The 26263-nt window shown below is 46.1% G+C and overlaps 1 protein-coding gene across 2 annotated transcripts in view; it reads left to right on the top strand.

The window, feature by feature from the left end:
- Nucleotides 1-22029, top strand: part of COQ5 (coenzyme Q5, methyltransferase) — a 34508-nt gene extending 12479 nt beyond the window's left edge. For both annotated transcript variants that reach the window (XM_038763083.1, XM_038763084.1), the window contains 5 exons: nt 6685-6909; nt 15625-15731; nt 19350-19438; nt 20387-20498; nt 21436-22029. In XM_038763083.1, the coding sequence (XP_038619011.1) occupies nt 6685-6909; nt 15625-15731; nt 19350-19438; nt 20387-20498; nt 21436-21537 (635 nt within the window). In that variant the 3' untranslated portion in view covers nt 21538-22029. The remainder of the gene's footprint in view (nt 1-6684; nt 6910-15624; nt 15732-19349; nt 19439-20386; nt 20499-21435) is intronic.
- The last annotated feature ends 4234 nt before the right edge of the window (nt 22030-26263 follow it).

Consider the following 26263-nt stretch of genomic DNA (forward strand, 5'->3'; position numbering starts at 1 on the left):
CTATTCCTAGCCTCAAGGGCGTGCGGAATATTATTCAGAGACAGAGTGGACGGCAGCCTTGTCATCTTTTAGACTGTGAGCCCACTGGTGGGTAGGGACTGTCTCTATGTGTTGCCAACTTGGACTTCCCAAGCGCTTAGTACAGTGCTCTGCACACCGTAAGCGCTCAATAAATACGATTGATGATGATGATGATGATCTTATTTTGCGTTCTTCACTCCTCCCTAGCTAACCTCCTGAATTTATCCCACTCTCAACTCTCCTCCCCGAAGCACAATGCCTTTCCTCCCGCAGGGAACTCCTTTCTTCCCTCCTCCCGTAACCATCATTCCAGGTCCATCCCCACCTTTAAAGTCCTCCTAAAAACTCCTCTCCCAGAAGTTATTCCCCCTTCCCTAATCATTTCATCCCATCAGACACCCTTGTCCCTGAAGGATTTATTCTGCTCATTCCTTCACCTAAGTATTTTTGGTCCCATTCTTTTAAAGGTGTTTGTTAAACGCTTTCTATTTGTCATAGACTGTGAGCCCACTGTTGGGTAGGGACTGTCTCTATGTGTTGCCAATTTGTACTTCCCAAGCGCTTAGTACAGTGCTCTGCACATAGTAAGCGCTCAATAAATACGATTGGTGATGATGGACCCAGTCATGGTCCCCTGGGGGTTCACAGCCTTCATCTCCATTTTACAAATGAGGGAACTGAGGCACAGAGAAATTCATTCAGTCGTATTTATTGAGCGCTTACCGTGCGCAGAGCACTGTACTAAGCGCTTGGGAAGTACAAGTTTGGCAACATCTAGAGACGGTCCCTACCCATCAGCGGGCTCACAGTCTAGAAGGGGGAGACAGAGAACAAAACAAAGCGTATTAACAAAATAAAATAAATAGAATAGATATGCTCAAATAAAATAAAGAGAGTAACAAAACAAAACATATTAACAAGATAAAATAAATAGAATAAATGTGCACAAATAAAATACAGTAACAAAACAAAACGTATTAACAAAATAAAATAGAATAAATATGTACAAATAAAATGGAGTAACAAAACAAAACGTACTAACAAAATAAAATAAATAGAATAAATATGATTTGCCAAAGTGATAGAGCCGGGATTAGAACCCACAACCTCTGATTCCCAGGCCCGTGCTCTTTCCACTGGCCCACACTGCCTTTCCCTATTTGACTGTAAGCTCTTAGGGCAGGACCCAGCCTTCTACATTTATTTTATGCCCCTAAGGACTCTCAACAGTGCTCTGCACACAGTGGAAATTCATAGAGAAACAGCGTGGCTCAGTGGAAGGAGCCCAGGCTTTGGAGTCAGAGGTCATGGGTTCAAATCCCGGCTCCACCAGTTGTTAGCTGTGTGACTTTGGGCAAGTTGTTTCTCTGGGCCTCAGTTCCCTCATCTGTAAAATGGAGATTAAGACCGTGAGCCCCACGTGGGACAACCTGATCACCTTTTATTCCCCCAGCTTTTAGAACAGTGCTTTGCACATAGTAAGCACTTAACAAATACCGTCATTATTATCATTATTATTATTATTACTGAACCCTCCAAACTCCCTTTCACTCCACCGTCCGCTTTGCTCATCTTTCCAAATGAATTCCTTTATTATTATTATTATTATTACTGAACCCTCCAAACTCCCTTTCACTCCACCCTCCGCTTTGCTCATCTTTCCAAATGAATTTTAGACTGTGAGCCCACTGTTGGGTAGGGACCGTCTCTATATGTTGCCAATTTGTACTTCCCAAGCGCTTAGTACAGTGCTCTGCACATAGTAAGCGCTCAATAAATACGATTGATGAATTCCTGGACTTAACGGTATTAAGGGCTTGGGAGTCGGAGGTCATGGGGTATAACCTCAGCTCTGCCGCTTGTCAGCTGTGTGACTGTGGGCAGGTCACTTGCCTTCTCTGTGCCTCAGTTCCCTCATCTGTAAAGTGGGGATTAAGACCGTGAGCCCCACGTGGGACAACCTGATTACCTTACATCTACTCTAGGGCTTAGAACAGTTCTTGGCACGGAGTAAGCACTTAACAAATACCATCATTAAAGGGGACTTTGCCGAGGCAAATCCCACTTCTGGAAGCTTGTATCCCCCCACACAGCGCTTAGAACAGTGCTTGGCACATAGTAAGCACTTAACAAATACCATTATTATTATTATCATTATTAAGCGACTACGATTGTGGAAAGGGTCTAGAACCGCAGGGGGAAGGTGGGGACAGGTGGGGAAGGGGCAGGGCCAGAGCTTTGTCAGAAGGAGGAAAATGCAAAGTCTCAATCAATCAATCAATCAATCAATTGTATTTGTTGAGCACTTACTATGTGCAGAGCACTGTACTCAGCGCTTGGGAAGTACAAATTGGCAACATATATCGACAGTCCCTACCCAACAGTGGGCTCACAGTCTAAAAGGGGGAGACAGAGAACAAAACCAAACACACTAACAAAATAAAATAAATAGAATAGATATGTACAAGTAAAATAAATAGAGTAACAAATATGTACAAACATATCTTAAGAGGGATAGTGACAGTGAATCTGAGGATTTGGATAAGTATCTCTCTGAGAGATGTGACCTGGAGGAATGAGGAACGTGAAAACCCGCCAAAAAGACAGCAAGCTCGGTAGTAGAATATATCAGTGCAACCGAACAGGTACAATGTGTGTCAATATTTTACTAGTATTAAATTATTAGAAATTTGGGGGTGAATAACTATATTTTCATTCTGAAGGGTCACATTTTATGGGGGTATATTTCCGCTTTGTCATGGTTTGGACCAGTCGCAATAGTGAGTACAATAGCTACCACTTTACCGAACCGTCAAAGAAGAAAGCTATTGTAGGCCCAGAGATCTTATAACTTAATTATTTGTTTCCTCTACCTTCCGCCTTCAGGTTTTTTTCTTCTTTTTTCCTTCCTTTTCTCACTCTCTTTGTTCAGCTTCTAGGCAACCTCATCTCCCCCCTCTCCCCCTTCTGTCAATCAATCAATCAATCAATCATATTTATTGAGCGCTTACTATGTGCAGAGCACTGTACTAAGCGCTTGGGAAGTACAAATTGGCAACACATAGAGACAGTCCCTACCCAACAGGGGGCTCACAGTCTAAAAGGGGGAGACAGAGAACAGAACCAAACATACCAACAAAATAAAATAAATAGGATAGAAATGTACAAGTAAAATAAATAAATAAATAAATAGAGTAATAAATATGTACAACCATATATCCATATATACAGGTGCTGTGGGGAAGGGAAGGAGGTAAGACGGGGGGATGGAGAGGGGGACGAGGGGGAGAGGAAAGAAGGGGCTCAGTGTGGGAAGGCCTCCTGGAGGAGGTGAGCTCTCAGCAGGGCCTTGAAGGGAGGAAGAGAGCGAGCTTGGCGGAGGGGCAGAGGGATTGGGGGCATTCCGGGCCCGGGGGAGGACGGGGGCCGGGGGTCGACGGCGGGACGGGCGAGAACGAGGCCTAACGGTGAGGAGATTAGCGGCGGAGGAGTGGAGGGTGCGGGCTGGGCTGGGGAAGGAGAGAAGGGAGGGGAGGGAGGAGGGGGCCAGGGGATGGACAGCCTGGAAGCCCAGGGGGAGGAGTTTCTGCCCGATGCGCAGATTGATCAGTAGCCATTGGAGGTTTTTGAGGAGGGGAGTGATATGCCCAGAGCGTTTCTGGACAAAGATAATCCGGGCAGCAGCATGAAGTATGGATTGAAGTGGAGAGAGACACGAGGATGGGAGATCGGAGAGAAGGCTGGTGCAGTAGTCCAGACGCGATAGGATGAGAGCTTGAATGAGCAGGGGAGCGGTTTGGATGGAGAGGAAAGGGCGGATCTTGGCAATGTTGCGGAGCTGAGACCGGCAGGTTTTGGTGACGGCTTGGATGTGAGGGGTGAAGGAGAGAGCGGAGTCGAGGATGACACCAAGGTTGAGGGCCTGTGAGACGGGAAGGATGGTAGTGCCGTCAACAGAGATGGGAAAGTCAGGGAGAGGGCAGGGTTTGGGAGGGAAGACAAGGAGCTCAGTCTTCGACATGAGCTTTAGGTGGCGGGCGGACATCCAGATGGAGATGTCCTGAAGGCAGGAGGAGATGCGAGCCCGGAGGGACGGGGAGAGAGCAGGGGCAGAGATGGAGATATGGGTGTCATCAGCGTAGAGATGATAGACAGCGTAGAGAAGATAGACTTCTAGACTGTGAGCCTGCTGTTGGGTAGGGACCGTCTCTATGTGTTGCCGACTTGTACTTCCCAAGCGCTTAGTACAGTGCTCTGCACACAGTAAGCGCTCAATAAATACGATTGATGATGATGATGATGATCTCCCCCTTCTCCCCTTTCTAGACTGTGAGCCCGCTGTTGGGTAGGGACTGTCCCTATGTGTTACCGACTTGTACTTCCCAAGCGCTTAGTACAGTGCTCTGCACACAGTAAGCGCTCAATAAATACGATTGATTGATTGATTGATCGATCTCACATTCCTCCCCGTATTACAGGAGTTTGAGGTTATGTCAGCATGTACTAGAAACAATAAATGACAATTGCTTTAGGTAACCACAGGCTAACCGTCAGAAGTCACATGCTTAGTACAGTGCTCTGCACACAGTAAGCGCTCAATAAATACGATTGATTGATTGATTGATCTCACATTCCCGTATTACAGGAGTTTGAGGTTATGTCAGCATGTAATAGAAACAAGAAATCATCATCATCATCAATCGTATTTATTGAGCACTTACTATGTGCAGAGCACTGTACTAAGCGCTTGGGAAGTACAAATTGGCAACATATAAAGAAATGACAATTGCTTTAGGTAACCACAGGCTAACCGTCAGAAGTCACTTGCTTAGTACAGTGCTAAGCGCTTAGTACAGTGTTCTGCACACAGTAAGTGCTCAATAAATACGATTGATTGATTGATTGATTGATATCACGTTCCTCCCCGTATTACAGGAGTTTGAGGTTATGTCAGCATGTAATAGAAACAAGAAATGACAATTGCTTTAGGTAACCACAGGCTAAAAGTCAGAAGTCAAGCGCTTAGTACAGTGCTAAGCACTTAGTACAGTGCTCTGCACACCGTAAGCGCTCAATAAATATGATTGAATGAATGGGTTCGAATCCCGGCTGCGCCATATGCCTGCTGTGTGACCTTGGGCAAGTCACTTAACTTCTCTGAGCCTCAGTTACCTCATCTGTAAAATGGGGATTAAGACTGTGAGCCCCAGGTGGATCAACTTGATCACCTTGTATCCCCCCCAGCACTTAGAACAGTGCTTTGCACACAGTAAGCGCTTAATACATGCCATTATTATTATTATTATTATCATTATCATTATTATTAATATCAAATAAGGTGTCTTTTATGTTGAAAGTGCTGAAAGGTAAGAAGTTATTATTGAGTAGGACAGAGACTTAGCATCCATAGTTTGGAGGCTTTAATAAGAATTGTGGTACTGTACTAAACACTGGGGTGGATACAAGCAAATCAGGTTGGACACAGTCCCTGTCCCACATGGGAATCACAATTTTCAAACATAATAATAATAATAATAATAATGATGGCATTTGTTAAGCACTTAATATGTGCAAAGCACTGGTCTAAGCGCTGAGGGGGATACAGGGTGATGAGGTTGTCCCTTGTGGGGCTCACCGTCTTAATCCCCATTTTCCAGATAAGGGAACTGAGGCCCAGAGAAGTGAAGCGGCTTGCCCAAGGTCACACAGCTGCCAGTTGGCGGAGCCGGGATTCGAACCCATGACCTCTGACTCCAACCAATCAATCAATCATATTTATTGAGCGCTTACTGTGTGCAGAGCACTGGACTAAGCGCTTGGGAAGTCCAAGTCAGCAACACATGGAGACAGTCCCTACCCAACAGCGGGCTCACAGTCTAGAAGGGGGAGACAGAGATCAAAACCAAACATACTAACAAAATAAAATTAATAGAATATCAATCAATCAATCGTATTTATTGAGCGCTTACTATGTGCAGAGCACTGTACTAAGCGCTTGGGAAGTACAAATTGGCAACACATAGAGACAGTCCCTACCCAACAGTGGGCTCACAGTCTAAAAGGGGGAGACAGAGAACAGAACCAAACATACCAACAAAATTAAATAAATAGGATAGAAATGTACAAGCAAAATAAATAAATAAATAAATAAATAAATAGAGTAATAAATGTGTATATTTATAAAATAAATGTATATGTATATTTATAAAATATTTATAAAATAAATGTGAATAGATATGTACAAGATAAATAAATAGAGTAATAAATATGTATATACATATATACCAAGTAAGATAAATAAATAAATAGACATATATATATATATATGTCTATTTATTTGTGTGTGTATATATATATATATATATATATATATATATATACAAAGCCCGGGCTCTTTCCACTGAGCCACACTGCTTCTCTACACGAGAAGCAGTCTTCTAGACCGTGAGCCCACTGTTGGGTCGGGACCGTCTCTAGATGTTGCCAACTTGGACTTCCCAAGCGCTTAGTCCAGTGCTCTGCTCACAGTAAGCGCTCAATAAATACGATTGATTGATTGATTGATTGATGAGACTCACCGGCTTTAGACCTGTGATTAATTTGTCGGAGGGGTCAGCGGAGACTCGCCGTTTTGATTCCTCCCCCTTCGTTCTGCTTTTCCAGGAGACATTGCCTTTCGGTTCATTAATTACATTCGCTCTCAGCAACGGCGGCGGCAGCGGGAGCAGCTGAAGGCCCAGCAAAACCTGTCCTGGGCGGAAATTGCCAAGAGTTATCAGGGTGCGGCCCGTGACCCCTTGGGGGGCTCCCAAGTAGTGGTCTGCGACATTAACAAGGAAATGCTGAAGGTTGGCAAGGAGAAAGCCCAAGCCCTGGGCTACGGAAAAGGTAGGTCCCACCGGGGAGGCGAACGATTGGGAAAAGAACCGGACAAAATGAATGGAGCATGATGGACTTCGCGCGTTCAGCATCATCATCATCATCATCATCAATCGTATTTATTGAGCGCTTACTATGTGCAGAGCACTGTACTAAGCGCTTGGGAAGTACAAATTGGCAACATATAGAGACAGTCCCTACCCGACAGTGGGCTCACAGTCTAAAAGGGGGAGACAGAGAACAAAACCAAACATACTAACAAAATAAAATAAATAGAATAGATATGGACAAATAAATTAAATAAATAAATAGAGTAAAAAAATATGTACAAACATATATACATATATACAGGTGCTGTGGGGAAGGGAGGGAGGTAAGATGGGGGGATGGAGAGGGGGACGAGGGGGAGAGGAAGGAAGGGGCTCAGTGTGGGAAGGCCTCCTGGAGGAGGTGAGCTCTCAGCAGGGCCTTGAAGGGAGGAAGAGAGCGAGCTTGGCGGAGGGGCGGAGGGATTGGGGGCATTCCGGGCCCGGGGGAGGACGTGGGCCGGGGGTCGATGGCGGGACGGGCGAGAACGAGGCCTAACGGTGAGGAGATTAGCCGCGGAGGAGCGGAGGGTGCGGGCTGGGCAGTAGAAGGAGAGAAGGGAGGTGAGGTAGGAGGGGGCGAGGGGATGGACAGCCTTGAAGCCCAGGGTGAGGAGTTTCCCAAATGGCTCGCCCCTTGGAGTTTCGGGTGGGGAAGGAATCAGTCGATCGGTGCTATTTATTGAGTGCTTACTGTGTGCAGAGCACTGTGCTAAGAATCATCATCATCAATCGTATTTATTGAGCGCTTACTATGTGCAGAGCACTGTACTAAGCGCTTGGGAAGTACAAATTGGCAACATATAGAGACAGTCCCTACCCAACAGTGGGCTCACAGTCTAAAAGGGCTCACAGTCTAAAAGATAATAATAATAATGATGGCATGCATACAGTAAGCGCTCAATCAATACGATTGAATGAATGAATGAATAAATCTAGCTTCACTTCTCTTTATTCTGATGACACCTGTCCAGATGTTTTGTTTTGTTGTCTGTCTCCCCCTTTTAGACTGTGAGCCCGCTGTTGGGTGGGGACCGTCTCTATAGGTTGCCGACTTGTACTTCCCAAGCGCTTAGTACAGTGCTCTGCACACAGTAAGCGCTCAATAAATACGATTGAATGCATGTATTAAGTGCTTGCTATGTGCAAGCGCTGGGGAATTTCTAAGCGCTGGGGAATTTACAAGGTGACCAGGTTGTCCCACGTGGGGCTCACTGTCTCCATCCCCATTTTACAGAGGAGGGAACTGAGGCCCGGAGAAGTGAAGTGACTCGCCCAAAGTCACCCAGCTGACAAGTGGCGGAGCCGGGATTTGAACCGATGACCTCTGACTTCAAAGCCCGGGCTCTTTCCGCTGGGCCACGCTGCTTCCCAACTTCCCAAGCGCTTAGTCCAGTGCTCTGCCCACGGTAAGTGCTAGCGGACAGGAGAATTATGTTGCCAACTTGTGCTTCCCAAGCGCTTAGGACAGTGCTCTGCACACCGTAAGCGCTCAATAAATACGACTGATTGATTGATTCACACCCGTGACCCCTGCCCAAAATGAGCTTACGGTCTAAAGAAGGAACTTCAGCTGGGGCCAAAGAGTGGAAGGCCCTGCTTCCTGTAGGTCCAAGAAGGAATCAATCAATCGTATTTATTGAGTGCTTACTTTGTGCAGAGCACTGTACTAAGCGCTTGGGAAGTACAAGTTGGCAACATATACAGTCCCTACCCAAGGAAGTGCTTAGTCCAGTGCTCCGCACACAGGAAGCGCTCAATAAATACGATTGAATGAGTTCAATTCAACTGCCCACGACCCGACTCAGGCTCAACAACACAAACTCCGACAGAGCCGAAGCTCCTACCCCCAGAGAGCAGTGAAAAAGTCAAAATAAGCCCCCTACCCTCACTCACCATGACCCGGGAACACAGAGAGGAGGGCAGGCACTGGGAATAATAATAATAATAATAATAATAATGGCATTTATTAAGCGCTTACTATGTGCAAAGCACCGTTCTAAGCGCTAGGGAGGATACAAGGTGATCAGGTTGTCCCACGGGGGGCTCACAGTCTTCATCCCCATTTGACAGATGAGGGAACTGAGGCCCGGAGAAGGGAAGTGACTTGCCCAAAGTCACACAGCTGACGGATGGCGGAGCCGGGACTCGAACCCGTGACCTCTGACTCCAAAGCCCGGGCTCTTTCCACGGAGCCACGCTGCTTCTCTGGGAAGGCGCTGAAGAGGCAGCAGCTGAGAGATGGCCCACCCTCCTGGGGCCTTATATACAGTGGGGAAGGGGCGGTTGATGAGTTGAATTGATGAGTTCATCCAATCGTATTTATTGAGCGCTTACTGTGTGCGGAGCACTGGACTAAGCGCTTTTTAGACTGTGAGCCCACTGTTGGGTAGGGACTGTCTCTATATGTCTCTATATGTCCTTCCTCTCCCCCTCGCCCCCCTCTCCATCCCCCCCATCTTACCTCCTTCCCTTCCCCACAGCACCTGTGTATATGGATATATGTTTGTAGATATTTTTTACTCTATTTATTTATTTATTTTATTTGTACCTATCTATTCTATTCATTTTATTTTGTTAGTATGTTTGGTTTTGTTTGCTGTCTCCCCCTTTTAGACTGTGAGCCCACTGTTGGGTAGGGACTGTCTCTAGATGTTGCCAGTTTGTACTTCCCAAGCGCTTAGTACAGTGCTCTGCACATAGTAAGCGCTCAATAAATACGATTGATGATGATGTTTGTACATATTTAGTACTCTATTTATTTTACTTGTACATATCTATTCTATTAATTTTATTTTGTTAGTATGTTTGGTTTTGTTCTCTGTCTCCCCCTTTTAGACTGTGAGCCCGCTGTTGGGTAGGGACTGTCTCTAGATGTTGCCAGTTTGTACTTCCCAAGCACTTAGTACAGTGCTCTGCACATAGTAAGCGCTCAATAAATACGATTGATGATGATGTTTGTACATATTTAGTACTCTATTTATTTTACTTGTACATATCTATTCTATTAATTTTATTTTGTTAGTATGTTTGGTTTTGTTCTCTGTCTTCCCCTCTTAGACTGTGAGCCCACTGTTGGGTAGGGACTGTCTCTATATGTTGCCAATTTGTACTTCCCAAGCGCTTAGTACAGTGCTGTGCACATAGTAAGCGCTCAATAAATACGATTGATTGATTGATTGCCAACTTGTACTTCCCAAGCGCTTAGTCCAGTGCTCTGCACACAGTAAGCGCTCAATAAATATGATTGATTGATTGATTGATTGAATGAATGAAGCGTGGTTCCCAGGGACCGTCCCAAGGGCTGCGGAATTCATGCATTCATTCAGTCATATTTATTGAGCGCCTACTGCGTGCGGAGCACGGGACTGAGCGCTTGGGAAGTCCAAGTCGGCAACAGGTAGAGAAAGTCCGTACCCCACAGTGGGCTCACAGTCTAGAAGGGGGGAGACAGACAACAAAACAAAACAGGTAGAAAGGTATCAAAACTGTCAGAAGAAATAAGAATTATAGCTATGTGCACATCATTAACTAAACTGTGTGCTCTGCACACAGTAAGCGCTCAAATACGATTGATGAAAACAGAGTAGTAAATATGTACAAGTAAAATGAATAGTGTAATAAATCTGTACAAATATATATACAGGCGCTGTGGGGAGGGGAAGGAGGTAGGGCTGAGGGGAGGAATCATAAATATGATTCAATCAATTGTATTTATTCAGCTCTTACTGTGTGCATATTAAGCACTTGGGAAAGTACAATGCAACAAGAAACAGTGAAAAGCTCTGCCCACAACGAGCTCACAGTCTAGAGGGGAATAATAATAATAATAATGTTGGCATTTGTTAAGTGCTTACTATTCATTCATTCATTCAATCGTATTTATTGAGTGCTTACTGGGTGCAAAGCACTGTACTGAGCGCCTGGGAGAGTACAATATAACAACAAACAGACTCATTCCTGCCCACAACGAGCTCACAGTCTAGAGGGAAAGACAGACGTGCCGAGCACTGTTCTAAGCTCTGGGGTAGATACAAGATTCACTCATTCATTCATTCAGTCGTATTTATTGAGCGCTTACTGTGTGCAGAGCACTGGACTGAGCGCTTGGGAAGTCCAAGTTGGCAACATATAGAGACGGTCCCTACCCAACAGCGGGCTCACAGTCTAGAAGGACTACAAGATAATCAGGGTGTCCCACGTGGGGCCCACAGGCTTCATCCCCATTTGACAGATGAGGTCACTGAGGCCCAGAGAAGCGAAGTGACTTGTCCAAAGCCACACAGCTGACAGGTGGCGGAGCCTGGATTAGAACCCACGACCCCTGACTCCCGAGCCCGGGTTCTTTCCATCATCCTCAATCGTATTTATTGAGCTCTTACTATGTGCAGAGCACTGTACTAAGCGCTTGGGAAGTACAAATTGGCATCAAACCTATCACCGGGCTGCTTTCAGGCCTTCCAAAATCCAGGACTCCGTCCTCTCCCCCCGCCTCGATTCGGCCTGAAGATTCCAGCTTGGATGTAGCACGGAAGCAGCACGGCCTAGTGGGCAGAGCACAGCCTGGGAGTCGGAAGGTCCTGGGTTCTAATCCCGCCTCTGCCCCTTGCCTGCTGGGTGACCCTGAGCAAGTCACTTCTCCGGGCCTCGCGTCTAAAACGGAGATGAAGACCGACAGCCCCCCATGGGACAACCTGATCACCTTGTAACCCCCCCCAGCGCTTAGAACAGTGCTTGGCACATAGTAAGCGCTTAATAAATGCCATCATTATTATTATTAAGTGGGACGGGGACGGGGTCCAACCTAATTAGCAGCTCACCTTCTCCAGGAGGCCTTCCCACACTGAGCCCCTTCCTTCCTCTCCCCCTTGTCCCCCTCTCCATCCCCCCATCTTACCTCCTTCCCTTCCCCACAGCACCTGTATATATGTTTGTACATATTTATTACTCTATTTATTTTACTTGTACATATCTATTCTATTTATTTTATTTTGTTAGTATGTTTGGTTTTGTTCTCTGTCTCCCCCTTTTAGACTGTGAGCCCACTGTTGGGTAGGGACTGTCTCTAGATGTTGCCAATTTGTACTTCCCAAGCGCTTAGTACAGTGCTCTGCACATAGTAAGCGCTCAATAAATACGATTGATGATGATGATGATCTACCCAGCTGAGGACGGCACTTGACACACAGTAAGCGCTGAACAAATACCGTCATTATCAAGGGGACGCGACATCCCGGGTCGACGTCTCACGGCATTTCCTGCTCGTGGTTCCCGTCGCTTTGCCGTTGGTCTCGTCGCCCCCATCTTTCCCACTCCCTTCTGCGCCTCCCTCACTTACTCCCCGTATTATTATTAATGATAATAATAATAATAATAATAATAATAATAATAATGGCATTTATTAAGCGCTTACTACGTGCAAAGCACTGTTCTAAACGCTGGCACTGTTCTAAGCTCTTCTCCCACTCCCTTCTGCGCCTCCCTCACTTACTCCCTGTATTAACGATAATAATAATAATGATGGCATTTATTAAGCGCTTGCTACGCGCAAAGCACTGTTCTAAACGCTGGCACTGTTCTAAGCTCTTCTCCCACTCCCTTCTGCGCCTCCCTCACTTACTCCACTTATTAATAATAATAATGATGGCATTTATTAAGCGCTTACTATGCACAAAGCACTGTTCTAAACGCTGGCACTGTTCTAAGCTCTTCTCCCACTCCCTTCTGCGCCTCCCTCACTCCCCGTATTAATAATAATAATAATGATGGCATTTATTAAGTGCTTACTATGCACAAAGCACTGTTCTAAACGCTGGCACTGTTCTAAGCTCTCCTCCCACTCTCCTCTGCGCCTCCCTCACTTACTCCCTGTATTAATAATAATAATAACGATGGCATTTATTAAGCGCTTGCTACATGCAAAGCACTGTTCTAAACGCTGGCACTGTTCTAAGCTCTTCTCCCACTCCCTTCTGCGCCTCCCTCACTTACTCTCCGGATTAATAATGATAATAATGATGGCATTTATTAAGCGCTTACTACGTGCAAAGCACTGTTCTAAACGCTGGCACTGTTCTAAGCTCTTCTCCCACTCCCTTCTGCGCCTCCCTCACTCCCCGTATTAATAATAATAATAATGATAGCATTTATTAAGCGCTTACTATGTGCAAAGCACTGTTCTAAACGCTGGCACTGTTCTCAGCTCTTCTCCCACTCCCTTCTGCTCCTCCCTCACTCCCCTTATTAATAATAATAATAATAATGATGGCATTTATTAAGCGCTTACTATGTGCATAGCACTGTTCTAAACGCTGGCACCGTTCTAAGGTCTTCTCCCACTCCCTTCTGCTCCTCCCTCACTTACTCCCTGTATTAATAATAATAATGATGATGGCATTTATTAAGCGCTTACTACATGCAAAGCACTGTTCTAAATGCTGGCACTGTTCTCAGCTCTTCTCCCACTCCCTTCTGCTCCTCCCTCACTCCCCTTATTAATAATAATAATAATGATGGCATTTATTAAGTGCTACTACGTGCAAAGCACTGTTCTAAACGCTGGCACTGTTCTAAGCTCTTCTCCCACTCCCTTCTGCGCCTCCCTCACTTACTCCCCGTATAAATAATAATAATAATGATGGCATTTATTAAGCACTTACTGTGTGCAAAGCACTGTTCTAAGCGCTGAGGAGGTTACAAGGTGATCAGGTTGTCCCAAAGGGGGGCTCCCAGTCTTCATCCCCATTTCCCAGATGAGGTCACTGAGGCCCAGAGAAGTGAAGTGACTTGCCCAAAGTCACACAGCTGACAATCATCCCCCCCTTCAGCCCCACAGCGCTTCCGTCCATCTCGGTACTTCATTCTCGGTACAGCGCTCTGCACATAGTAAGCGCTCAATAAATGCGATTGATGATGATTCATTTCTGTTCATGTCTGTCTCCCCTTCTAGGCTGTCAACTCATTATGGGCAGGGAGCGAGTTCTGTTTATTATTGTGTCGTGCTCTCCCAAGCACGTAGTACAGTGCTCGGCACACAGTGAGCGCTCAGTAACTGCGATTGAATGAATGAATGAATGAATTTCCAGGAGGGCACGCTCCTTTTGGGTGGAGAAGCCGGGAGCCATCCCATAGGAAGGTGTTTCCCAAGTCACGGCAGTGGGAGAGGCTCTGGTTACCTGGGTTCTGTTGGATTGAAGCAGCGTGGCTCCCTGGAAAGAGCCCGGGCTTTGGAGTCAGAGGTCATGGGTTCAAATCCCGGCCCCGCCGATTGTCAGCTGTGTGGCTTTGGACAAGTCACTTCACTTCTCTGCGCCCCAGTGACCTCACCTTTAAAATGGGGATGAAGACTGGGAGCCCCATGTGGGACAACCTGATCACCTTGTAACCTTCCCCAGCGCTTAGAACAGTGCTTTGCACCATAGTAAGCGCTTAACAAATACCATCATCATTATTATTATTATTGATGAGGATGGCAGGCAGGAGAGGCTCTTTAGGCTGGACTATATAGTCACTTCACTTCTCTGGGCCTCAGTTCCCTCATCTGTAAAATGGGGATGAAGACTGGGAGCCCCATGTGGGACAACCTGATCACCTTGTAACCTTCCCCAGCTCTTAGAACAGTGCTTTGCACCATAGTAAGCGCTTAACAAATACCATCATCATTATTATTATTATTGATGAGGATGGCAGGCAGGAGAGGCTCTTTAGACTGGACTATATAGTCATTTAACTTCTCTGGGCCTCAGTTCCCTCATCTTTAAAATGGGGATGAAAACTGTGAGCCCCATGTGGAACAACCTGATCACCTTGTAACCTTCCCCAGCGCTTAGAACAGTGCTTTGCACCATAGTAAGCGCTTAACAAATACCATCATCATTATTATTATTATTGATGAGGATGGCAGGCAGGAGAGGCTCTTTAGGCTGGACTATATAGTCACTTAACGTCTCTGGGCCTCAGTTCCCTCATCTGTAAAATGGGGATGAAGACTGTGAGCCCCCCGTGGGACAGCCTGATCACCTTGTAACCTCCCCAGCGCTTAGAACAGTGCTTTGCACATAGTAAGCGCTTAATAAATGCCATCATTATTATTATTATGGGAAAACCACCCGTTGTATTTGGCCAGCAAGAGGCCCACGTTGGACCTTTTTTGAGGGGAGGGAAAGTGTGAGCCCACTGTTGGGTAGGGGCTGTCTCTATATGTTGCCAACTTGTCCTTCCCAAGCGCTTAGTACAGTGCTCTGCACACAGTAAGCGCTCCATAAATATGATTGATTGATTGATTGCTGGCTTGACCCCTGGCAAGTGGAAGTGAGCCCACTGTTGGGTAGGGACTGTCTCTAGATGTTGCCAACTTGTACTTCCCAAGCGCTTAGTACAGTGCTGTGCACACAGTAAGCGCTCCATAAATATGATTGATTGATTGATTGGAAGCAGCATGGGTAGAGCCCGGGAGTGAGAAGGTCGTGGGTTCTCATCCCGGCTCCGCCACTTGTCTGCTGTGTGACCCGGGGCGAATCACTTCACTTCTCTGGGCCTCACCGGGAAATAGGGATCGAGACTGCGAGCCCCACAGTGTGAATGGAAGGGACAGGATGGCTTTCAGAGCGGAGCCAGGAACGCTTGTGTCCCCTTTCAGGCCTAGCCTGGGTAGTGGGCGATGCCGAAGAACTGCCCTTCGACGACGACAAGTTCGACGTGTACACCATCGCCTTTGGAATCCGGAACGTCACCCACGTGGACCAGGTGAGGAGGGAAGGTTGGCTTCGGAGCCGTTCGCGGGCTGGGAAGCCGAGCTGGCCTGGGTCTCAAGGGCTTTGGCGCCTTGGACCGAGAAGTGGGGACAAGCACTTCCCGGGGGCGGAGGGGCAGCGACAGCTCTCCGCTGTCGGACGGCCCAAGGACGGTCATCGAGTTTTGATTTTAAAGCTGGGTCTTTGTGCATTCATTCATTGTCGTATTTATTGAGCTCTTACTGTGTGCATCCAAGCCATCACCAAAACCTGCCGGTCTCAGCTCCGCAACATCGCCAAGATCCGCCCTGTCCTCTCCATCCCAACCGCTCCCCTGCTCATTCAAGCTCTCATCCTATCCCATCTGGACTACTGCATCAGCCTCCTCTCATCTCCCATCCTCGTGTCTCTCTCCACTTCAATCCATACTTCACGCTGCTGCCCGGATTATCTTTGTCCAGAAACGCTCGGGGCATGTTACTCCCCTCCTCAAAAATCTCCAGTGGCTACCAATCAATCTGCGCATCAGGCAGAAACTCCTCACCCAGGGCTTCCAGGCTGTCCATCACCTTGCCTCCTCCTCCCTCACCTCCCTTCTGTCCTTCTCCAGCCCAGCCCGCACCCTCCGCTCCTCCGCCGCTAATCTCCTCACCGTTAGGCCTCGCTCTCGCCTGTCCCGCCATCGACCCCCGGCCCACGTCCTCCCCCGGGCCTGGAATGCCCCCAATCCCTCTGCCCCTCCGCCAAGCTCGCTCTCTTCCTCCCTTCAAGGCCCTACTGAGAGCTCACCTCCTCCAGGAAGCCTTCCCAGACTGAGCCCCTTCCCTCCTCTCCCCCTCGTCCCCCTCTCCATCCCCCCATCTTACCTCCTTCCCTTCCCCACAGCACCTGTATATATGTATATATGTTTGTACATATTTATTACTCTATTTATTTTACTTGTACATATCTATTCTATTTATTTTATTTTGTTAGTATGTTTGGTTTTGTTCTCTGTCTCCCCCTTTTAGACTGTGAGCCCACTGTTGGGCAGGGACTGTCTCTATATGTTGCCAACTTGTACTTCCCAAGCGCTTAGTACAGTGCTCTGCACACAGTAAGCGCTCAATAAATACGACTGATGATGCAGGAGGCCTTCCCAGACTGAGCCCCTTCCTTCCTCTCCCCCTCGTCCCCCTCTCCATCCCCCACATCTTACCTCCTTCCCTTCCCCACAGCACCTGTTTATATGTATATATGTTTGTACGTATTTGTCACTCTATTTATTTATTTTACTTGTACATATCTATTCTATTTATTTTATTTTGTTAGTATGTTTGGTTTTGTTCTCCGTCTCCCACTTTGAGACTGTGAGCCCACTGTTGGGTAGGGGCCGTCTATATATGTTGCCAATTTGTACTTCCCAAGCGCTTAGTACAGTGCTCTGCACACAGTCAGCGCTCAATAAATACGATTGATGATGATGATGATGCAGAGCACTGGACTAAGCGCTTGGGAAGTACAAGTCGGCAACATATAGAGACGGTCCCTACCCAACAGTGGGCTCACAGTCTAGAAGCGGGGAGACAGACAACAAAACAAAACATGTGGACGGGTGTCAAAGTCATCAGAACAAATAAAATTAAAGCCGAATGTACATCATTAGCAAAATAAATAGAATAGTAAATATGGACAAGTAAAGTAATAAATCTTTGTGTGTTGAAGTCATCGGTCTCCATCCTGCTTCCCCCTTTAGACTGTCAGTCAGTCATATTTGTGGAGCACTTAACTGTGTGCAGAGTCAATCAATCAATCAATCAATCGTATTTATTGAGCGCTTACTGTGTGCAGAGCACCGTACTAAGCGCTTGGGAAGTACAAGCTGGCAACATATAGAGACAGTCCCAAACTCCTGTGTCCAACCCGATTTGCTTGTATCCACCCCAGTGTTTAGTACAGTGCCTGGCGCATAATAAGTGCTTAACTACTATGCACTCAGTACAGTGCTCTGCACATAGTAAGTGCTCAATAAATACGATTGATGATAGTAGCTCAATGGAAAGAGCCTGGGCTTGGGAGTCAGAGGTCATGGGTTCAAATGCCGGCTCCGCCACTTGTCCGCTGTGTGACTTTGGGCAAGTCACTTCTCTGGGCCTCAGTTCCCTCATCTGGAAAATGGGGATGAAGACTGTGAGCCCCACGTGCGACAATCTGATCACCTTGTATCCCCCCCAGCGCTTAGAGTAGTGCTTTGCACATAGTAAGTGCTTAACAAATGCCATTATTATTATTATTATTATTAACAAATGCCATTATTATTGTTATTATTTATTTTAGTGTCTGCCTCCCCCTCTAGACTGTAAGTTCCCTGTACTCTGTTGTAATAATAGCAATGGCATTTATTAAGCGCTTACTATGTGCAAAGCACTGTTCTAAGTGCTGGGTGGATACAAGGTAATCAGGTTGTCCCACGTGGGGCTCACAGTCTGAATCCCCATTTTACAGATGAGGGAACTGAGGCTCAGAGAGGTTAAAAGTTATACTCTCCCAAATGCTTAGTACAGTTCTCCAAATGCAGTAAGTGTTCATTGATTTAGAGGTGAGTGAGGATTAGCTTCAAAGAGCCGATTGGTCAGGAAGCTGCCATTTTGGGTCTTTGAAGCTTGGATGATGACTGAAAGAGTTTTTTTTTGTGTGTGGTATTTAAGTAATAATAATGATGGCATTTGTTAAGCGCTTACTATGTGCAAAGCACTGTTCTAAGCGCTGGGGGGATACAATGGGATCAAGTTGTCCCACGTGGGGCTCACAGTCTTAATCCTCATTTTACAGATGAGGGAACTGAGGCTCAGAGAAGTGAAGTGACTTGCCCAAGGTCACCCAGCAGACATGTCTCTATATGTTGCCAATTTGTACTTCCCAAGCGCTCAGTACAGCGCTCTGCACATAGTAAGCGCTCAATAAATACGATTGATGATGATGATGGGTCAAGCACTGTTCTAAGCACTGGGCTAGATACGAGTTTATCAGATCGGACACAATCCCTGGCCCACGTGCGGCTCACAGTCTAGGAGGGAGGAGGATTTGGTCCCCGCTTTACAGTTGAGGAAACTGAGGCCCGGAGGACTGAAGCGACTTGCTCGGGGACTCACAGCGAGCCGTTGGCAGAGCCAGGATTAGAACCCAGGTCCTCTGACTCCCAAGCCTGTGCTCTTTCCACAAGGCCTCGCCAATTACCCCGACGGAGGGGTCACCGAGGGAACAGGCCGCGGCGCTGCAGCCAGAGCTCCGCGTAGGCCCGCTGAAGGACCGTCTAATTCCACCCTCTCATCATCATCATCATCAGTCGTATTTATTGAGCGCTTACTGTGTGCAGAGCACTGGACTAAGCGCTTGGGAAGTACAAATTGGCAACATAGAGAGATGGTCCCTACCCAACAGTGGGCTCACAGTCTACAAGGGGGAGACACCCTCTCGGAAGTAGACGGGAAGCTCGTTATGGGCAGGGAACGTGTCCGCTAATTCTCTTGCGTCGTCCCCTCCCAAGCAGTTAGTACAGTTCTGTGAATACTGTGAGCGTTTGATAAATAGCACTGAGGATTTCGCCGGTGATGAGGCCTAACAATGTCTTCTCACCCTCCGTTTTTCCCAGGCACTCGAGGAAGCCTATCGGGTCTTGAGACCAGGAGGAAGGTTCCTCTGCCTGGAGTTTAGCCAAGTCACCAACCCCCTCGTTTCCAGGTTAGCGGCCAATTTCCAACCGGGCTCTGTCCCTTATTGCCCTGCGAGAGAAGCGTTCACTCGTCCGGTCGCATTTATTCAGCGCTTACTGTGTGCAGAGCACTGTACCAAGTGCTGTGGCAGCGTGGCTCGGTGGAAAGAGCCCGGGCTTTGGAGTCGGAGGTCATGGGTTCTGCCACTTCATCATCATCAATCGTATTTATTGAGCGCTTACTATGTGCAGAGCACTGTACTAAGCGCTTGGGAAGTACAAATTGGCAACATCTAGAGACAGTCCCTACCCAACAGTGGGCTCACAGGCTATAAGGGGAAGACAGAGAACAAAACCAAACATACTAACAAAATAAAATAAATAGAATAGATATGTACAAGTAAAATAAATAAATAGAGTAATAAATATGTACAAACATATATACATATATAGAGGTGCTGTGGGGAAGGGAAGGAGGTAAGAAGGGGGGGATGGAGAGGGGGACGAGGGGGAGACGAGATGGAGAGGGGGAGACAAGTGACAAGGGCCACTTGTCAGCTCTGTGACTTTAGGCAAGTCACTTCACTTCTCTGGGCCTCAGTTCCCTCATCTGGAAAATGAGGATTAAGACTGTGAGCCCCCCGTGGGACAACCTCATTCATTCATTCATTCAGTAGTATTTATTGAGCGCTTACTGTGTGCAGAGCTTGGGAAGTCCAAGTTGGCAACGTCTAGAGATGGTCCCCACCCAACAGCGGGCTCACAGTCTAGAAGAGGGAGACAGACAACAAAACAAAACATATTAACACAATAACCTAATCACCTTGTGACTTCCCCGGTGCTTAGAACCGTGCTTGGCACATAGTAAGCGCTTAATAAATGCCATTATTATTATTATTGTTATCATTATTTTTAAGCAGCAGCATTCTGCCTATGATACTGCTCCCTTACTGGTTCTGTGTGTCCTTCCCATTCAGGCTGTACGACCTATATAGCTTCCAAGTAATCCCAGTTCTCGGGGAAGTCATTGCCGGGGACTGGAAGTCCTACCAATACCTCGTGGAGAGCATCCGGCGCTTCCCGGCTCAGGTAAGTAACTTCTCCCAGACTGAGCCCCTTCTTTCCTCTCCTCCTCGTCCCCCTCTCCATCCTCCCCATCTTACCTCCTTCCCTTCCCCACAGCACCTGTATATATCATCGTCATCAATCGTATTTATTGAGCGCTTACTGTGTGCAGAGCACTGGACTAAGCGCTTGGGAAGTCCAAGTTGGCAACATACAGAGACAGTCCCTACCCAACAGTGGGCTCACAGTCTAAAAGGGGGAAGACGGAGAACAAAACCAAACATACTAACAAAATAAAATAAATAGAATAGATATGTACAAGTAAAATAAATAGAGTAACAAATATGTACAAACATATATACAGGAGCAGTGGGGAAGGGAAGGAGGTAAGATGGGGGGATGGAGAGGGGGACGAGGGTATATATATATATACATATATATATATATGTTTGTACATATTTATTACTATATTTTATTTGTGCATATCTATTCTATTTATTTTATTTTGTTAGTATGCTTGGTTTTGTTCTCTGTCTCCCCCTTTTAGACTGTGAGCCCACTGTTGGGTAGGGACTGTCTCTATATATTGCCAACTTGGACTTCCCAAGCGCTTAGGACAGTGCTCTTCACATAGTAAGCGCTCAATAAATACGATTGATGATGATGATATATACATACAGATGTATATATGTTTGTACATATTTATTACTCTTATTTGTGCATATCCTATTTATTTTATTTTGTTAGTATGCTTGGTTTTGTTGTCTGTCTCCCCATTTTAGACTGTGAGCCCACTGTTGGGTAGGGACCGTCTCTACATGTTGCCAACTTGGACTTCCCAAGCGCTTAGCACAGTGCTCTGCACACAGTAAGCGCTCAATAAATACGATTGATTGATTGAAGAGAAACGAGGCCCGGGTTCAGCTCAGCTCTTCTAACGCCGTCTCCTCCTCCTCCTCAGGAAGAGTTCAAGGAGATGATCGAAGATGCCGGTTTTCGGAAGGTGACGTACCAGAGCCTCACGTCCGGCATCGTGGCCGTCCACTCGGGCTTCAAACTGTGATCCTTCCCGGCCCTTAGAGATGCAGCCCGCCTCTCCTTTCGGGAAGTCAGCGCCCGGGAGGACCAGGCAGTTTCAGGAGAGCCCAGCGGGATTTTCTCCCTGTTATGGAATTTGGGCCGTGGAAGTTGGGTGGTAAGGGACGGCGGAGCTGGGGTTGTTCTCTCCTCCCCACGGCTTCAGGCGACGAAGGGCTGGAGGCTGCGTGGCCTTTGGTCTCTCGGGAGATTTATTTTATTTGGAAACTCCTGTCCGTTCATCTCCCTCGAAATCCGCCCCCTGAGAGGCTGGGGAAGCCACCGGAGGAGGACAGATAAAGGACTCGATGTGGAAGGAGAAAGGGAAGGAAAGGCCCAACTTTGGCTCAGCCCAGAAGATTCCCAAGGATACAATTTCAGGAGTTCATTTGGGGCCCCAGCGAACTTCCCTTTCTTGGCTTGAGGGGTGGCCGCGGGCTTTACGTTGTGACGAATAGAATTAAATATGCTGAATATTTGTCTTGGTCTTCATGCGTGAAAAAAATCCTGCATAATAATAATAAAGATAGCATTTATTAAGCCCTTACGATGTGCAAAGCACTGATCTAAGCGCTGGGGAGGTTACAAGGTGATCAGGGGGTCCCCCGGGGGCGGCTCACAGTCTTCATCAGGCTCAGTGGAAAGAGGCCGGGCTTTGGAGTCAGAGGCCATGGGTTCGAATCCCCACTCCGCCACATGTCTGCTGTGTGATCTTGGGCAAGTCACTTAACTTCTCTGGGCCTCAGTTCCCTCATCTGTAAAATGGGGATTAAGACTGTGAGCCCCATGTGGGACAACCTGATCACCCTGTATCCTCCCCAGCGCTTAGAACAGTGCTTTGCACGTAGTAAGCGCTTAACAAATGCCAATTATCATTATCATTATTATTATTATTATTTTAACTGATTTTAACTATCCCATCTCTGCCACTTGTCAGCTGTGTGACTTTGGGCAAGTCACTTAACTCCTCTGGGCCTCAGTTACCTCATCTGTAAAATGGGGATTAAGACTGTGAGCCCCCTGAGGGACAACCTGATCACCTTGTAACCTCCCCAGCGCTTAGGACAGTGCTTTGCACAAAGTAAGCACTTAATAAATGCCATCATTATTATTATTATTATTAATCTAAGCGCTGGGGAGGTTACAAGGTGATCAGGGTGTCCCCCGGGGGCAGCTCACAGTCTTCATCCCCATTTCAACTGAGTTTAACTAATTTATGGTATTTGTTAAGCGCTTACTATGTGCCAAGCACTGTTCTAAGCGCTGGGGAGGTTACAAGGTGATCAGGGTGTCCCCCGGTGGGGGGGCTCACAGTCTTCATCCCCATTTTAACTGATTTTAACTAATTTATGGTATTTGTTAGGCGCTTACTATGTGCAAAGCACTGTTCTAAGCGCTGGGGAGGTTACAAGGTGATCAGGGTGTCCCCCGGTAGGGGGGCTCACAGTCTTCATCCCCATTTTAACTGATTTTAACTAATTTTAACTAATTTATGGTATTAAGTGCTTACTATGTGCCAAGCACTGTTCTAAGCGCTGGGGAGGTTACAAGGTGATCAGGGGGTCCCCCGGGGGCGGCTCACAGTCTTCATCCCCATTTTAACTGATTTTAACTAATTTTTGGTATTAAGCGCTTACTATGTGCCAAGCACTGTTCTAAGCGCTGGGGAGGTTACAAGATGATCAGGGTGTCCCCCGGGGGCGGCTCACAGTCTTCATCCCCATTTTAACTGATTTTAACTAATTTATGGTATTTGTTAAGCGCTTACTATGTGCCAAGCACTGTTCTAAGCGCTGGGGAGGTTACAGGGTGATCAGGGTGTCCCCCGAGGGCGGCTCACAGTCTTCATCCCCATTTTAACTGATTTTAACTAATTTATGGTATTTGTTAAGCGCTTACTATGTGCCAAGCACTGTTCTAAGCGCTGGGGAGGTTACAGGGTCAGCAGGTTGTCCCACATGAGGCTCACAGTCTTCATCCCCATTTTACAGATGAGGGGACTGAGGCACAGAGAAGTGAAGCGACTTGCCCAAAGTCACACAGCTGGCAATTGGTAGAGCCGGGATTTGAATCCATGACTTCTGACACCAAAGCCTCTGATCTTCCCACTGGGCCACGCCGCTTCTCCTGCCCTTGTACATATTTACTACTCTATTTATTTTGTTCATGATGTGCATCTAGCTTTCTGTTTATTTTGACGACTTGACACCGGTCCTCATGTTTTGTTTCGTCGTTCTAGGGACCGTCTCTATATGTTGCCAATTTGTACTTCCCAAGCACTTAGTCCAGTGCTCTGCTCACAGTAAGCGCTCAATAAATACGATTGAGTGAATCAATGAATGAATGCCCTTCTCCTTCCCTTTGCAATGAGCGAAAAAAGTGGTTTCACGTATGGCCCTAGTTGACAGAGCCTGGACTTAGGAGTTAGAGACCTGGGTTCTAATCCCGGCTCTGCCACTTGTCTGCTGGGTGACTTTGGGCAAGTCACATTCCCTCTCTGTGCCTCAGTGACATCTGTATGTGTGTGTATATACACACACACACACACACACACACACACACACACACACACACATATAGATATAGATATATCTGTATATATATAAAATATATAACATATTATATATATACAGATATATCTATAGATATATATATACAGATATGGCTATATCTATATCTATATATAATATATATTATATATATAGATATATAGATATATCTGTATGTATAATATATATTATATATAGTTATAGATATAGCTATATCTGAATATATATAATATATTATATATATACAGATATAGCTATATCTATATCTATATGTAATATATATTATATATAGATATATAGATATATCTGTATGTATAATATATATTATATATAGTTATAGATATAGCTATATCTGTATATATATAATATATAGAGATATATCTGTATATATATAATATATATTATATTTATTACTCTATTATATTTATTACTCTATTTTATTTGTACATATCTATTCTATTTATTTTATTTTGTTAGTATGTTTGGTCTTGTTCTCTGTCTCCCTCTTTTAGACTGTGAGCCCACTGTTGGGTAGGGACTGTCTCTAGATGTTGCCAACTTGTACTTCCCAAGCGCTTAGTACAGTGCTCTGCACGTAGTAAGCGCTCAATAAATACGATTGATGATGATGATGATGATCTGTAAAATGGGGATTAAGACTGTGAGGCCCATGTGGGACAGGGACTGTATCCAACTCAATTAGCTTGTATCTATTCCAGTGTGTAGCATGATACTTGGCACGTAGTTGCTAGTTGCGGACAGGGAATGTGTCTGTTAAACATGTCTACCCCAGTGCTTAGTACAGCGCCTTGCACAGAGTAAGGACTCAGCAAATAATAATAATAATGATGGCATTTATTAAGCACTTACTATGTGCAAAGCGCTGTTCTAAGTGCTGGGGAGGTTACAAGGTGATCAAGTCTTCCCACGGGGGGCTCACGGTTTTAATCCCCATTTTACAGATGAGGTCACTGAGGCCCAGAGAAGTGAAGTGACTTGCCCAAAGTCACACAGCAGACAAGGGGCAGAGCCGGGATTTGAACCCATGACCTTGAGCCTGCTGTTGGGTAGGGACTGTGTCTATACGTTGCCAACTTGTACTTCCCAAGTACTTAGTCCAGTGCTCTGCACACAGTAAACGCTCAATAAATACGATTGAATGAATGAATGAATGACCTTAGTACAGTGCTATGCACACAGTAAGCGCTCAATAAATACGATTGAATGAATGGCCTCTGACTCCCAAGCCCGGGCTTGGGAGGCTTGTACTTCCCAAGCGCTTAGTACAGTGCTCTGCACACAGGAAGCGCTCAATACGATTGAATGAATGGATGAACAAATATCATTTAAGAAAACGGTCCCTACCCAACAGTGGGCTCACAGTCTAGTAGGGGGAGACAGAGAACAAAACCAAACATATTAACAAAATAAAATAAATAGAATAGATATGTACAAGTAAAATAAATAAATAGAGTAATAAATATGTACATGCATATATACAGGTTTATTGATGTATTGTAATAATAATAATAATAATAATAATGGTATTTGTTAAGCGTGTACTATGTGCCAAGCACTGATCTAAGCATTGGGGTAGATTCAGGGTAATCAGGTTGTCCCATGTAGGGCTCTCACTTTTAATCCCCATTTTCCAGATGAGGGAACTGAGGCACAGAGAAGTGAGGTGGCTTGCCCGAGGTCACGCAGCAGACAAGTGGCCGAATCGGGATTAGAACCCACATCCTGTGACTCCCAAGGCCAGGCTTTTTCCACTAAGCCATGCTGCTTCCCTCCCAAGCGTTTAGTACAGTACTCTGCACAGAGGCAGCGCTCATTAAATACAGTTGAACGGAGGCTTAACAATCACCTTGTAAGCTCCCCAGCGCCTAGAACAGTGCTTTGCACATAGTAAGCGCCTAACAAATACCATCGTTATTATTAAAAGAAACCCAGTAGAACAAAGCCCTACTGAGAGCTCACCTCCTCCAGGAGGCCTTCCCAGACTGAGCCCCCTCCTTCCCCTCCACCTTACCTCCTTCCCCTCCCCACGGCACCTGGATATATGTTGGTACAGATTTATTACTCTATTTATATTTATTCCTCTATTTTACTTGTACATATTTATTCTCTTTATTTTATTTCGTTAACGTTCTGTTTTGTTGT

Source organism: Tachyglossus aculeatus, chromosome 21 (genome assembly GCF_015852505.1).
Source record: "Tachyglossus aculeatus isolate mTacAcu1 chromosome 21, mTacAcu1.pri, whole genome shotgun sequence".
NCBI lineage: Eukaryota > Metazoa > Chordata > Mammalia > Monotremata > Tachyglossidae > Tachyglossus > Tachyglossus aculeatus.